At 43.4% G+C, this 13,983-nt stretch overlaps 1 protein-coding gene across 2 annotated transcripts in view; it reads left to right on the top strand.

The window, feature by feature from the left end:
* Window positions 1-13,970, top strand: part of LOC108027191 (uncharacterized) — a 32,224-nt gene extending 18,254 nt beyond the window's left edge. For both annotated transcript variants that reach the window (XM_017098492.3, XM_017098493.3), the window contains exons 5-15: window positions 7,883-7,996; window positions 8,052-8,189; window positions 8,345-8,482; window positions 8,583-8,671; window positions 9,190-9,317; window positions 9,394-9,513; window positions 9,591-9,736; window positions 9,812-9,986; window positions 10,054-10,361; window positions 10,814-11,011; window positions 11,077-13,970. In XM_017098492.3, the coding sequence (XP_016953981.2) occupies window positions 7,883-7,996; window positions 8,052-8,189; window positions 8,345-8,482; window positions 8,583-8,671; window positions 9,190-9,317; window positions 9,394-9,513; window positions 9,591-9,736; window positions 9,812-9,986; window positions 10,054-10,361; window positions 10,814-11,011; window positions 11,077-11,174 (1,652 nt within the window). In that variant the 3' untranslated portion in view covers window positions 11,175-13,970. The remainder of the gene's footprint in view (window positions 1-7,882; window positions 7,997-8,051; window positions 8,190-8,344; window positions 8,483-8,582; window positions 8,672-9,189; window positions 9,318-9,393; window positions 9,514-9,590; window positions 9,737-9,811; window positions 9,987-10,053; window positions 10,362-10,813; window positions 11,012-11,076) is intronic.
* Window positions 13,971-13,983: the final 13 nt, after the last annotated feature.

Below are 13,983 nucleotides of genomic sequence, written 5' to 3' on the forward strand. Positions count from 1 at the left end.
CAGTACTTTGGCGAGCAGTCCAAGAATTATTGCCTAAGTTCCTCCAGCCCATGTACGAGTATACTCCTCTTTTTTCGCTTTATCTGGCATCACATTCACAACCCACTCACTTAACTCGCTGTGCCCATGATTTATTTATAGGTCGAAAATGGAAATTGGAAACTTGACACCGAGTGTCAAAGTGTTCTCACGGCGATCCGAAGGGACTCGCGAAGTACTCGCAGCAATTACCCACGGCGAAAGTATCCCACTGGCAAACATTCTGTTCGCATCCATAATTCGTTGCTAATTGCTCTAATCCGCTTAGTTCTTAATCAGGCGGCGGTGAGCTTGTAGAGCACCTAATTACCAGGGAAAAACCTAAATAACCGAAGGGTTGCCAGACGCGGCATAGAATGCAAGACTTCGGATTCAGATTCGGATGCGGATTCGTACTCGGATTCAGCAGATGTAGCTGTAGATCCGTCATGGCAACGCAATCCGCCCGGACACGCATAGAAATGTAAATTCATTATTTATTATTTGTTTGCCTCAATAGAAATCAAATTAGTTTAAGTGGCGAGCTCTTGGCCCAGAGCTCAGTCAGAGAGCTGGCTTCGCATTTGAAAAAGGCCACGCCCCCATGCCACCCAACCCAGGAGCTCCTCACAGTTTGATATTTTCCACTTGATATTTCCGAGAGCCGGGGCTCCAAGTCCGACTGTTTGACTGCCTGACTGGCTGACGGCTGTCTTGGCTGCCTCGTGTTGCCCGCCTTCCTTTTTCCCTTGATTTGATTTTGTTTAAATATTAAACGAGAGTTTTAGGTCTCATTTATAATTCAGGGGACTCCCCGACCCCGACCCCGACCCCAACCGATGGCGTGGGCGGGGTCGAGTTGGTTTTGATTAGCAGACCGTAAAACAATGGTATCAATAGTACAATGGAATTGCGTGCGTGTGTTCGTGTTCTTTATTAAATCATTATTTGTTTAGATTGTCACACAAGCGCACAAACACGAGATTAAATTTCAGTTTCGGATAAAAGAGCAAGCCTGGCGGGCAAAACTGAAATTGCTGCTTGGGCTCATCCTTTACATTTTGCCCATTTTAATGCGCTTTGAATTGAGATTTGAATTTCCAGCAACGGCGTAATAAAGTTGCTTTCAATTACGACAGTTTCAGTCATTTTTATGCCCCTGAAAACACACGCACACACAAGGAAACAATGTGTATAAACCCGGCTCTTGGCAGACTGTAATTGGGCTTAGACAGTCGACAGTTTCAATTACTGAAAACTTGTACATATGGGATTAGCAGGGAAAGCCTTGTTAATTGCTATAAGGCTAATGTAGTGTCGTTTTCACTCGTGTCGGGCATCAAAGGATATCCAAGGTTTTCCACACACACATGCGGTGCCACACTGGTCCTTAAAATAATAGGTACAAATTGGGACAAAGCTGACAGTGGGATGCTTTTATTCTGACGTAGGTCCATGGAATTATCTAGGTGTTTAAAGCCGTCTGTAAATTAGTTAACAAAATCAAGAACCCCAAATTGTTTTCTAGGGTGTGCTCTGAAATTACTATTAAATGTTATTTTAGATATCTAAAAGTATGCAGTAAAAAAGGATGGAAGTCTATCTGAACGAATTATTGTAATTTTGAGTTTATATGAAATTACTGCATACTTTTAGGCACCTAGCCTAGTAAGGAATAGTTTCCAGGATGCCATAGCCTATTTTATATTTCTTTTATCGATGCCAATAGTCAAGATGATACAAAAATGTACCCATTTTCGGCTCACAAATAGTACTGTCCTTATTATTTTGACGGCGAGTGTGTGCTCACGGCTTGCAAAGTGCGTGTAAGCGAGCTGCCAATCAAATGAAAGAGTCTGCTGCCCGATTACTGAATCTGAACCTGAATCTGAATCCTTCGATTCATTGGCATCAATGATAATCCAATGCGAGCCATCAAAAGCAATTGCGTACTTGGGGACGTTAGCTAACTGCCATTTAAATTGCATTTTCGAGTACGAACTACACACGGTAGTACCGGAGTATCACTAGCCACTCGACCTGCACTCCCCTGGATGCCACCCCCCTTAATTATGTTTACCGCTTTTTATTTTGCCCAGCGCTTTTAGCCAGACATTTTGTGTAGCCTGTGACGGGCTGGCAGGCAGCATTTGCATACCAATTTCACTTCCAGCTCCACTACACCGCCACTCCACCTGCGCAAAAAAGCGAAAAACCCTGGGAATAAAAAACGAAGGGGCGATGGCGATGGTGATGGGCACTCAATGAAGGCCAGGCCGCAGCGTTTTAATTGCAGCGCAAAAGCGTAGGCGGTATATGAAAATAATTAAAATAATTAAGCAAAACTACGCCATCCGAGCACTCGCCGTTTTCTGTTTTCAGTTTTCCGTTTTTAAGGGGGTTGCCCCGCCGCTGCTTCTTGAGTTTCCATTTTTTCGGGAAAATATTCAACGATAATTTTGCAGTCTGCCTTGGATGTTTTTCTCCCATATTTTGGGGCAATTTATTATGAGTTTATCTATTTGGGCGTTCAGCACATTGCATATTCGCATTCCTTGCGCCCTCATAATTTGCTTTATATTATTTGGTGTTACAACCTAACAGGACACGCTTTCGCCAATTTCGGTGCAAGGATATTTAAATTTAATCAAATGTCGGTAAAAATGTTTGCCATGCCTTTTCTGCGAGCCCCCGAAAAGGCCAGAGAAACAAGTGGGGAAAATCATCAACAATAACAACACGCACACCCAACAGGGCATTGCCGTGCCATGGGCGTGCGTGTGGGAGGGGTTCGAAGGGATGGGGGCGGTGGTTGGGTGGGAGTTTCCACCTGGACGTTGACTGGGTAATTTGTTAGCCGGGCCAGGGACCCAGGAACCCAGCCCCAAACCTAGTCCGACACCGAGTTTTATTTTATTTTATATAGTTTTTGGCATTTTCATGTGCCTTTCCGCCTTTTTTTTGGGAGGGGCGTGTGGGGGCGGAAAGCCCCTGCGTGAGTTCGTACAGTTTTCGCCGCCTATATATGTATGTATGTGCATATAGCGCGAATACCGAATGCCGAGCATAAAAACTTATTTACCTAGGGACACCCGGGAACAGAGCCGGATTCCGATTCCGGGGCGATTCGGTGGCGTCAGGCGCCCGGGGTGTCAACCAATTTCGAGTGTTTTCCCCGGGTCCTGGCCCAAAAACAACAAAAGCAGCGCCAGAAAAAAGGAAATCTCTCAACGCTCCTGGCCAAACACACACCGTGTTGCCAATTGTTGTTTTTGCGTGCTCTCGGGCATACACTCGCCATACATATATTTTCACATTGCCATTTTCATTTCAATTCATTTCATTTATTTATGCAATATTTTATGTGCTCATTCATTTTTTGCCCGTTTTGGTTGTCGTCGGCGCCCGTTTGTTCTATTAATTTGTTGTCGCTCCATTCAGAGAGCCCCCACACCATTATCGTGGCACAGCACACCGTGGCATCCTGGTCGGTTCCACTTTGGCCCGGTTATTTGCCATCCGCCACGGTTCGGTTCCATTGTCAATTTCGTGGATACACGCCGTCTATATGTATCTAGTATTGTGTGCGCATAAAATTCGTGCCATAAACCTCATTCGTCTTAATTTGTATGCCTTGTTTTGTTACGGCTACGGCTAGGTTCTGTGTTTTGTTGATACTTATTTATTATTTTTATGCCCGGCTCACTTATCTTTGCCTGCCTGGCCTCCTCCTTGGGCCCCTTGCCGAATAATCTGGGGAGTGTAGAGAGCTGCAAACCATAAACCAAACTAAATTCGACAGAACTGCAATCCATAAATTCTCGTAGCCACATCAAATAATCGTCATCAGCAGAAGCGGTTCCGGAAGTGGCTCCAGAAGCGCTTCCAGAACGCGAACCCGTAACCGAATCTGATTTAGGAACAACAAACCCCAACGTAAACGACAGTTGTAGAAATGTGAATATGAACAATGACAATAACACACCACGCTGTAAATAAAGGTCCAAATTCCATATATTCTCTTGTACAGATATTTAATTGTGTTTGTTTGTTGGTACATACATACTTACATACATATTTACTACTGATTGATTTGTTTTGAGTTTACTTTCGAGATACTGTTCGTTGTCACCAATTGAGACGCTTTGATTTTGTTTTTTGACTATTATATATAACTCTTTGTATTTGTACATGATTATGATTATTAATGTTTATATTAATCCACTGCTAACAAAAAATCATCATCAACTTTGTACAGTAAAACCATGAGCGAGCGAAACTAAAACTAAACTAAACCAAAAAAAAAGAATCTTAAGATAAACCCAAATCTGGAGCTTCGGCTTGAGTCGAAGCGGAATGTAGGATTTCCAAGATTGGTAGCGGTGCATGAAGAGATGTACATAATAAACACACTTGTAATATATTCCCCATACCTCTAAGTTCACCATTGCTTCCTCACTTGAAACTTCAAATTTGATTGTGATCCGAGCGAACGGTTTGTAAATCTCCTTATTATGGTTAATCATGTTTTCGATATACATAATTCTTTGCCTTGTTTTTCCTAATCAGATCGTCAAGTCTGCCAAGCTCTTGGAAATCGTACGACCCCAACGCCCATTCCACTTCAAAAAGAATGCCTTTCAAATTTCATTTAACGGTTTGTTAAGTTTCCTTCAGTTGTCCGATCCCCGAAAAAATGCACCCAACCGCACCCGAACTCCCAGCTCCAATCCCCCACAACCCCGCTTTTGATTTCTGTTTTCGCTTTAATCAAAAATAAAAATAAAGGATTAAATGAGGAAAATTCACTTGTTTCCATAGAGCCTACGAAAGCGAATTCGAGACACATCTGTATAGAAAGCCATGCGCTCATTACTTTTACCTACTCTCTGTCATACTTTGTTTTCTAATTCAATTTCGTGGATGTCAAAAACAAGAAAGGATTTCAGCTAAATTTTGTGCTCCTTTGCACATGCCTAAGAGAAAAGATACGAAAATGAAAACGAACCACAACCAAAAATGAAAGAAACGTGATATGTATTTGGCCACGAATATATATCGAGTACATCTTGTATATGATGATGAAATGTTGGGATGGGCTGCCCGGTGACCGCTAGTATAATTGTCTCATTTATCAATTACTTATTGTACTTTCTTCTTACTACATTCTACCTAACCTAACAACCTACTACTACTTTACCTACTACTACCCTACTACTACTATTCGTACTACTATTTGCTCTATGGGTTCACCATTCTGTGTTGTTCTTCCTTTCTGTGTGTCCGTGTTCGTGTCCCTTTGATTTCGATTCCTCCTGGTTTTTACTTTTTTTCGGTTTTCGGTACCTCAGTTGCTTTGTTGTTGTTTAATTAGTTCTGTTCAGTTGTCGGTTCGCCCTACGTTCTGTACATACATGTGTGTAATTTAATTAATGTAATTTTAACATGAAACTCAACAATTTCTGCTCTCGGTTACTCATAAGTTACGATTGTGTCGTTTGTTCGTTAGTTCGTTCGTTGGTCGGTTCAATCCTTTGTTCCCCCTTCTTTCTAGCTGTGTGTGTCTCTCATTTATCATTGTTGTTCGTTGTGCGTGTGCGTTAGAATGTTTTTGGGCCACTGCTCTACTACTACTCTGTAATTTAGCCCGACTATCTAATATAACTCTGCGCTTAACGGTCAGTCTGGCCGCAAAACACAAAACCAGGAAAAAAACGAAAAAACTACAAAAAAAACCCGAAAAAAAACCAAAAAATCGTAAAGAGAATACCGAAAACCAACTGCAAAAGTATTATAATTTATTTACCATTTTTTCTTGCGTTTTTCCATGTCTGTGATGTCGTTTTTTGCCTTGTCATGATATACCCCCATATATATGCTACAAACGCTTCTCCGTAGTATTTGACATTACACGCAAACACACTCGTATCACCCAACTAAAAAATAAATATGAAAAACAACCCACATAAAACACTGGACACTCGACACCCATACATCCGCCAGACACTGCCACGCCCACCGTACACCTTTCTTTTGTGCCTTGCATAACTCATAAAGTGTAGTTGCTACTTAATTACAATCATTACTCAAAAACGCCACAAGGCCGGTCCCCAAAAACCCGGAAAAACACCGAGCCCCAACACCCCAATACAGTCGATTACTCCCGTGTGCATATCCTGCATATCCTGGCTTTTACACTACCCAACATAATTGGTATTTTTTCCATCTCCATAATTTCTTACCTCTTTTTGCGACTCTGCGTGTGCCTGATTTTAAGTTCTTTGCCGTAGCCTGTGTATTGCTGTGTATTGAAAACAAACTGAGTACCATTCGATTTGTTGAAAGAAAAGTTAAACAAAAACCAAATACGAAACCGTTTGTTGTGTGCCTTTTAGCTGTAAACATTTTGTACTGTTGAGAACAATGCCTGAATGTGTTTTATGTATATATTATGCCCATGTATCTGTATCTGTATCAGTATCCGTATCTGTTGGTGTATACTTATACGAAACGGATTTTAGTTACCATTAACTTTTACACCAACTCTACAACTCTTACCAGTAAAAAAGAAAACGAAAAAAGAGAGGACCCTTTACCAAAAGAACATATATAAGCATTTATATGTGTCACACATATACATCTCTCGCGTTTGCCATACGAAACCAGAACCCAGAAACCAGAAACCACCGATTACCCAATTTATTCATCATGAGTAAATGTTTGTTATTATTTTTTAGTTGATTCAAATGTTATGCTTGCTCTAGCAACGGATATCTTATGTACCAAGCCCTACCAGGCAATAACCTTATTTTACAACCTTAAGCGCCTCTTGTACTCCTCTCGTTTCCCAGTTCCCGCTCCCCGAAAGAACCGCCACACCATTTCCAATCCCAATCCATATCCCGTGCTTTTGGTCTCAGAGCCGGAAGAACAAGATGAACCAAGTGTGTGTTTTTGCTTTTCGGTTATTTTTGAACGTGTCGTGCCTTTCAGTTGAGTTTACAATACAGAAGATGGGCAGTGCGTTTCCACAGCCCAGGGAAGCGCCGCTGAAAATGAAAAACTCTTGTCTTTAAGTTACTTCTGTGAACGTCATAAGTCTTTGGTTTGTTGCTCCTTACCGCCTTTGGTTTGTTTGCTTTATGTATATATTTATTTTTTTGTTTGGTTCTGTTTCTGGAACTTACATACTTATCTTACTTATGTATTGTACTTACCGCTGCTTTTTACACATTTCCACAGAAATTGTTGTTGTTTCTCCACTCTGTGCCGCACTTGAAGCTCGAAACTGGGGGCAAGTTGCCTTTTGTCTCTGGTCTTTTGCCTTTCCATGCAGCAAAGGCAGCTCGCAACGCTCGACTTGCGACATTTTTGCTGATTTAAAGCTCCATTTCGTCATTTATTTGCGCAATTTTCTCCCGGACCATCAACATCAGCGGCCACTTAATTAAACAAATTTCTGTGCAATTTAAATGGCATGCTTGGCGATGGCCCTGGCGCGGCTGAGAATTCCCAGCAGCAGCTTCCAGTGCGGCACTCAACAAAAGTTGAAATGAAAAAATATATATACCATATACAAACATATTTTTCACATCCCTAGCCCTTTGTAGATTTGACTTCCTTTCAATCCAAGCCCTTTCTTTAATGTTTTGCTATTACTTAGTACAGTTTACTACTACCTACTCTGCTCCCACTAAAGCCTTACTACTTCTACTACTAATACTACTACCACCACCACCACTATTACTATCTACTTCTACTATTTTTTCCTACTTCTGTGTGTTCTGTGTTCAACGACCGCCTAATTTGCGATTTGCATTAATTGAATTTTTATTTGTGCTTTTAAAATAATCATGTCCCCCAGACTTTTGCAAGGGCCGTGAGACTTTACAGAATCTCTGCGACCAGATACCGGGCGATGCCCTGCTCTACTCGCTGTTCCGGGAGAGTGCCGAGCCGGTCAAGTGTCCGCTCAAGGGTGAGTTCAGTTCAGGGACCCTCTGAGGGGGATTCTACATCCATTCCTCTTGCAGGGCCCTTCATCTTCACGTACAACCGGGGCCACGGGGAGTGCAAGTCGCCGGTGTCCAACATTGAGAGCTGCACGGAGGAGAGTCGCCTCCTGTTGAGCTTCCAGGCCTGCCCCGATGTCCAGGGCACCGAGAGTACAGGTAAGTCCCCGTCTCCGTCTCCGCGTCCGTCTCCGACTCCTTCGTCGGTGACAATGACTCATCACCTTGCCTTGCCCATCCGGAGCTCAAGACGAACATCCTTCCTTCCTTCCTTGCCTTTCTTCTCGCTGCTGCTTCTGGTTCTCCCGCTGCAGTGGAGGAGCTGACGTGCCTGGCAACCTGGAAGGACGGCAACTCACGCTACTTGGTCGGCCTCGTCTCGCACCACCATGCCATTTCGAACGAGGAGCGCTATCGCTGCTTTGTCTACGAGAAAATCTCCTCGCTGATGGGTAAGCATCCAAGTCAAAGACAGCCTGCCCCCCAGCCAAAGGGCAAACAGGATGAACTTTTGTTTGGGCCCTAATACCCGTACACTCGTACCCTTCGCAGGAGGCCCCAGCATGCTCAGCTCGAAGGATGCCGAATATAAGCTGGCCCAATCCGGCGACGCCACTTGCAATGGCTTAGACAGTGCCGAGGTAAGCATTTTCGAAGCCCCAGCGCCAGAAACTCCCCCATTCCTCCAAGAGTTCGCCACCCTCGTCGCCTGCCATTTTCACTTAGCTGCACTCAGAAAAAAGTAGTATCTTTTATTTGTATTTCCTGGAAGGGAAAATAATTAGGTATATGTTTCATTAACTCACGAGGATAATATCAAGCTTATTTAGGATTGCTGTGCTTTGTGAATAATCAGTAATCAACAGACCGTTTTGCTTTATCGAATACATTTTTTCACGAAATATCATTTATAAATATCATATCTATGCAAACATGAGTATGCTCTTCAAACAAAGGTTTTTATTGACACTCTAGAAACAACTATTATTTCTGACCAGGGTCTAATGGCTCCTCCGGTTTATGTTAAATATTTTCAATGATCACCAACAGTTAATAGAAAAAAGATTATTTTGAAGCGATTTACCTCAGTCAACCTTTTGTTTTGAGTGCCTGATGGCCACGCCCAACAGCTCCTAATCCGACTAACTCCCGCCCCCAGGTTGGCTCACGTATCATGTCACTGCGGAAACCGCCCGTCGCCGAGCGCTGCGACTTCCCGGCCTGGTTCAAGGGTCCGCGCCACTGGCATGCCCTCATGGGCAATGCCGTCTACAATTATCATTCCAAGTGAGTAGCAATCAGGCCTGCGGCCAAGTTGTCAGCCGAAACTCAAACCGAACCTCTACCTTTTCCCAATTTGCAGCGACGGGTCCGTGCACATTATTAAGCCCAACGGCTATATGGAGACACGTGCGCTCTGCGAGCAAATAAATAAACAGACCCCGACCGAAATGATGGCCGTGGTGCACTACACCACCGGGTGGTAAGTGGCCCCAAATTGAAAATGTCCTCTGCCCCTTCCTCCGATTTCAACGTCCACCCATCCTTCTGCGCCCGCAGCCAATCGGGATTCATGTGCATGATGTTCTACCGCCGGGACACGTTCGTCATCGAGATACAGACGGGCAAGCCGGCCATCCGCCTGGAGGACGCCTGTGCACCAGATCACTTTGACATCAATAAGATGGCCTACATTACCTTGCTGGGTAAGCTCCACCGACTCACCTTTGCCCACCGCCCTTGAGAGTCCTTTTAAAACGTTGCTTTATGCCGCCTTTTAGCAAGCAATCCGGACCTGGCCATCTGTCCCATGGAGGGCATCTACACGCTACGCGGCGCCATCGGACCGCCGTATCTGGCCACGCGCCACAAGCGCAATCACAATGGGAAGTCGCATCTGGGCCACGGACATCATCACCACGAGGGCGCCGACTCGGGAAATTTCGGGCACAAAGGGTATGTCCGCTACATGGCCGCCACCTCTGGCATTTCTCAATCTATTTCGATTTCCATGGTTACGCAGGCACAGTTCGCTGAGCTTTCGGAACGCGGAGCGCATGGAGCGTGGCTCCTGGCATGCGAATACGCGGGGCCTCCCAGTCCGCAGTCGACGCAACGCACCCAAGGATCCGCAGGAGCAGCAGCAGCAGGCATTGGTCCTGGAAAAGGTCAACAGCAGCGACACGAGCGTGGGATTTGTGGCCGGGCGGAATCGACGCGATGTGCCCGGCTGTATTCCCAACTACAATGCCCAGCGGCAGCTCTGGGTGGGCTGTACGGCGGAGAACTTGATAGACGTCAGTCCGCTGTGCAGCGTGGATGGTGAAGAGGGTAAGTGGATGTCAATTTATGTCGAGGGCAGATTATATCCAGCCTGCTCCATGCGGCAAGAGGCAGAATGTGTATTTTGTCAAGTGTCTTCATTAAATTCATCTAAAGACTGTATACAAGACCTTATATCCAGGTTCAAAGCTTTGCTTGACATTCGCTTGTTTTGACGTTACGCATCTTAAACTCCTGTTATTTTTTGCTTCCTCCAAATAGATTGAAAATCTATAAAACATTTTGATTTGTATTGAAAGCCCATAGAAGACATAAGCCAATCAGATTATTTTTATGTTCTTTTCATTCACCGATCAATAATCTGCAAGTCAGAAATTTGGGATAGTCGAATTAGGACCATCATTTATTTTATTCATCTAATCAGTAGCGTTAGCATATAGTGCATCATATGGTACAATGAGACATTATAAATCTGTTTCTCATACTCCTACTTTTTACAGAGTACTCCTGCCACGGATCCTGGAGCGAGAACAGCACCTTCTACATCATAGCTCGGCACAAGGGCAGCAAGCACGGGGTCTGTCTGACCTATCGACCCACGGAGGGCACCGCTGCCAAGCTGGTTGTGGGCGATGCCTGCTATCGGGGCACTCAGAAGCCGCCCGATCACCATCTAGAGGCCAATCTGTCAGTTTTGGGTGAGTTCATTCGCAAGTTCCCCCGTTAAGTTCCGAAAGAGTAACGCTTCCTTCATTGACCACAGGTAAATGTGGCGAAACTGGCGTCAGTTCCGCGCAGATTCACCTGGGCAACTGGCTGCTCCTGGTGGCGATGGCGACATGGCCTCACCTGCACAGCTGAGGGGCAAGTGGCAGGGACTACAACTCGACATAGGCAGCTAAGCGGGACAAGCCAAAGCGCTACGTATACATCACTAATTCCCCGAAACCAAATCCCATTATGACCGACATGTATACAAGACACATCTAAGACTTATTGTATATTGCGTGTAGTACGTGTAAGGCGAATTCGAACCACTTCGCACTGGTTTGGCTGTACATAATGTATTGTTTTTTCATTAGTAATGATACACACTTTTGTTTAGTTCTAAGTGCTTGAAATAAACAAGATTTCGATAAATTAAGACGAGCAGGAGCACACACGACATGGAAAATGGTTTGCAATACAGCCTTAGATCAGCGCTATTTGTATTAGGCCTAGTAAAACGCGTCTATTACTAACAGTAGCGCCAATATTAACGCAAGTTGCTGCAAATGCTATTTATTTGTAGTACGAATACCCACTAAGCATTGAGAACATAAAACAAACCAGAGAAAAGACATCAGAACTATACGAATACAAGCTAAAAGCTTCTTCGTTTTGTTTTTTAAACCAATCTTGTAGCGTGTTAATGGCATGTATTTTTTATATAATTTCCGAAATGTTTCCTACAACAAAGTACATATGCCGCACAGGACGGAGGCGGAACATTTTAAACTATATATATATATACAAATTAAATGTATTCGGAGGAAGTCCGATTTCGCGATGCTTTCAAAGTGTACAAAACAGCAAATGGCCGTTGTGGATGGCCGATCGATTATGCAGCGTACAGCACCGCATACTTAAATATATGGCATAAATATACAATATATTTTTATGTACAAAAAGGCAAAATCGTACATACATACATACGAGTATATATAAAGAATAACGTTTTGCATAGGATCGCATTGGTTTCATAATACATAATTAATACCTTGCAAGATACGCATATATTGTATGATTCATTGTAATAGTTATATATACTGGCAAGCATACACACCTAGGCATGTAAGAAAAGTGGGGATTTCGAGTAACTTTGATAAGTAGAGGCACACCACTTTCATAATCAATCAACTAACTCTGTAAGACACGACACAAATCAACTCACGACTCAACCAAACGAATGAAAGACGAAAGACAGAGGGTGTCGCATCGGTAGCGGAGGGAGCTAAAATAATTAGAGTGTTTAAGACAATTAAGCGGTGATATAGGTCTAGAATAAACAGCTGTGTGAAGCTCTGATAGGAGCATAACCACGGAGCAGCCGGACAGCATCTGCTAGAGTTTGAGCGAGGAATTAATGATGATCAAGTGTATCCAAAGGATTTCAGAACTAGCATTTTTCTCTCGATGTAGTAAGCAGGTATTTTGCGCAATTCCAAAACGAAAACTAAGCGAACTAATAGTAACGAGTGTCGAGTATCGAGAATCGAGTAAGGAGTATCGAGTATCGGTAACGAGTAACCAATTAAGGAGTAGCAAGGACGTAGGCAGGAGCAGCGAGAAAAAGAGAGACCCCTTCAGGCAACTAGTCAAAATTTATGAAGCGTAACTTTGAGTTCCATGTAAATAGCGAATGTAATGCGAATTGAGGCCGGTGCGCGGTACGGTGTGTGTATACATATGTAACTAATTGCTAGTTAGCTAAAGGACGACAGGATTGTGGCTAAGGAACCGACGGCTTGGCGGGCAGGACACCAACATACACAGTGGCGTAGGGAACATGAGGGGTACTTTCCAAGTACTATGTATACATTCAGCAGCACTTATATAGAAATACGAAGATAACGAAATATTAACTCGGGCAGCAAACACTAGGAAAGCGCCGGGAACCGGAACCGGAAACAGATAAGGAAACAGTAAGGCGGAAGCAGCAGCACTCCATATCGTTGTGGCCAGACAAATCAGTAGTCGTGATGATGTACAAATTGTACAATGATAATCGGACGGAGTAGCAGCCGCTGTGCTTGAGCATTTTTTTGAGTGTACCTCTTTCTAAATAGGCATTTCCATTTGTTGTCAGCTTTTAAAACGTAAATACGAGTATATTGAATAATAATAAAAGCATTTTAAAGAGGATACCGAAAGACACACGAATCAAACGAAATACCGAAATGTACTTCAACTCAAGGGACAGTTCTTAGGCCCATCCCCATCAGCCAGGATTCGAAGTCCGTTTGGCAGCCGCTTCGCTGGTTTATTTTGCAATTGTTAAACTGAGACACTTTACTGTACCCCTCCTCCAACCATCCCCAACTTCAATTTCCGACTTAGCTCCAGATTCATACCCAGCTCCCGCCTTGGTTGACTTCTTGTGTCATTGTCAGAACCTTAGCGTGTTATCGATGTTCCAAACGGTCTCCACAAATGTATTCGAATGTTTCTAAAAACTGCTCTTTAATTAAGCGAAAAAGAAAACATAAATCCAAACCAAACGTAAACGTGCAAACATATTTTTGTAAATAGACGAAACAACGCTTAAATTTTTATCCACTTTTTGTGTATGGCCAACTGCAGTCGACTTATGTGTGGTGGGCGGCCAGGCTCAGCTTGTGGGCGTGGCTGGTCCATCTGAGTGTGAGGGCTAAGCATTAGGAATAAGTGAGTTTTATATTTAATGCGATTTTATAAATCATTTTAATTGTCTATTTTAACGGGTGCAGCAACAGAAAGAAACGAAACAAATTATGCCGTCGGTTTAGTTTATGTGTGTGATGAAAAATGTATGCAATTTTCGTCAATAACTGAATGTTTTGAATACTGTGTTCTTACCTTGTTTGGATTTGTTTTTTGAGCTAATATAAATACAAATACAAACTAATTAAAAATAAATATTTACTGTGTT

This window comes from Drosophila biarmipes, chromosome 3R (genome assembly GCF_025231255.1).
Source record: "Drosophila biarmipes strain raj3 chromosome 3R, RU_DBia_V1.1, whole genome shotgun sequence".
NCBI lineage: Eukaryota > Metazoa > Arthropoda > Insecta > Diptera > Drosophilidae > Drosophila > Drosophila biarmipes.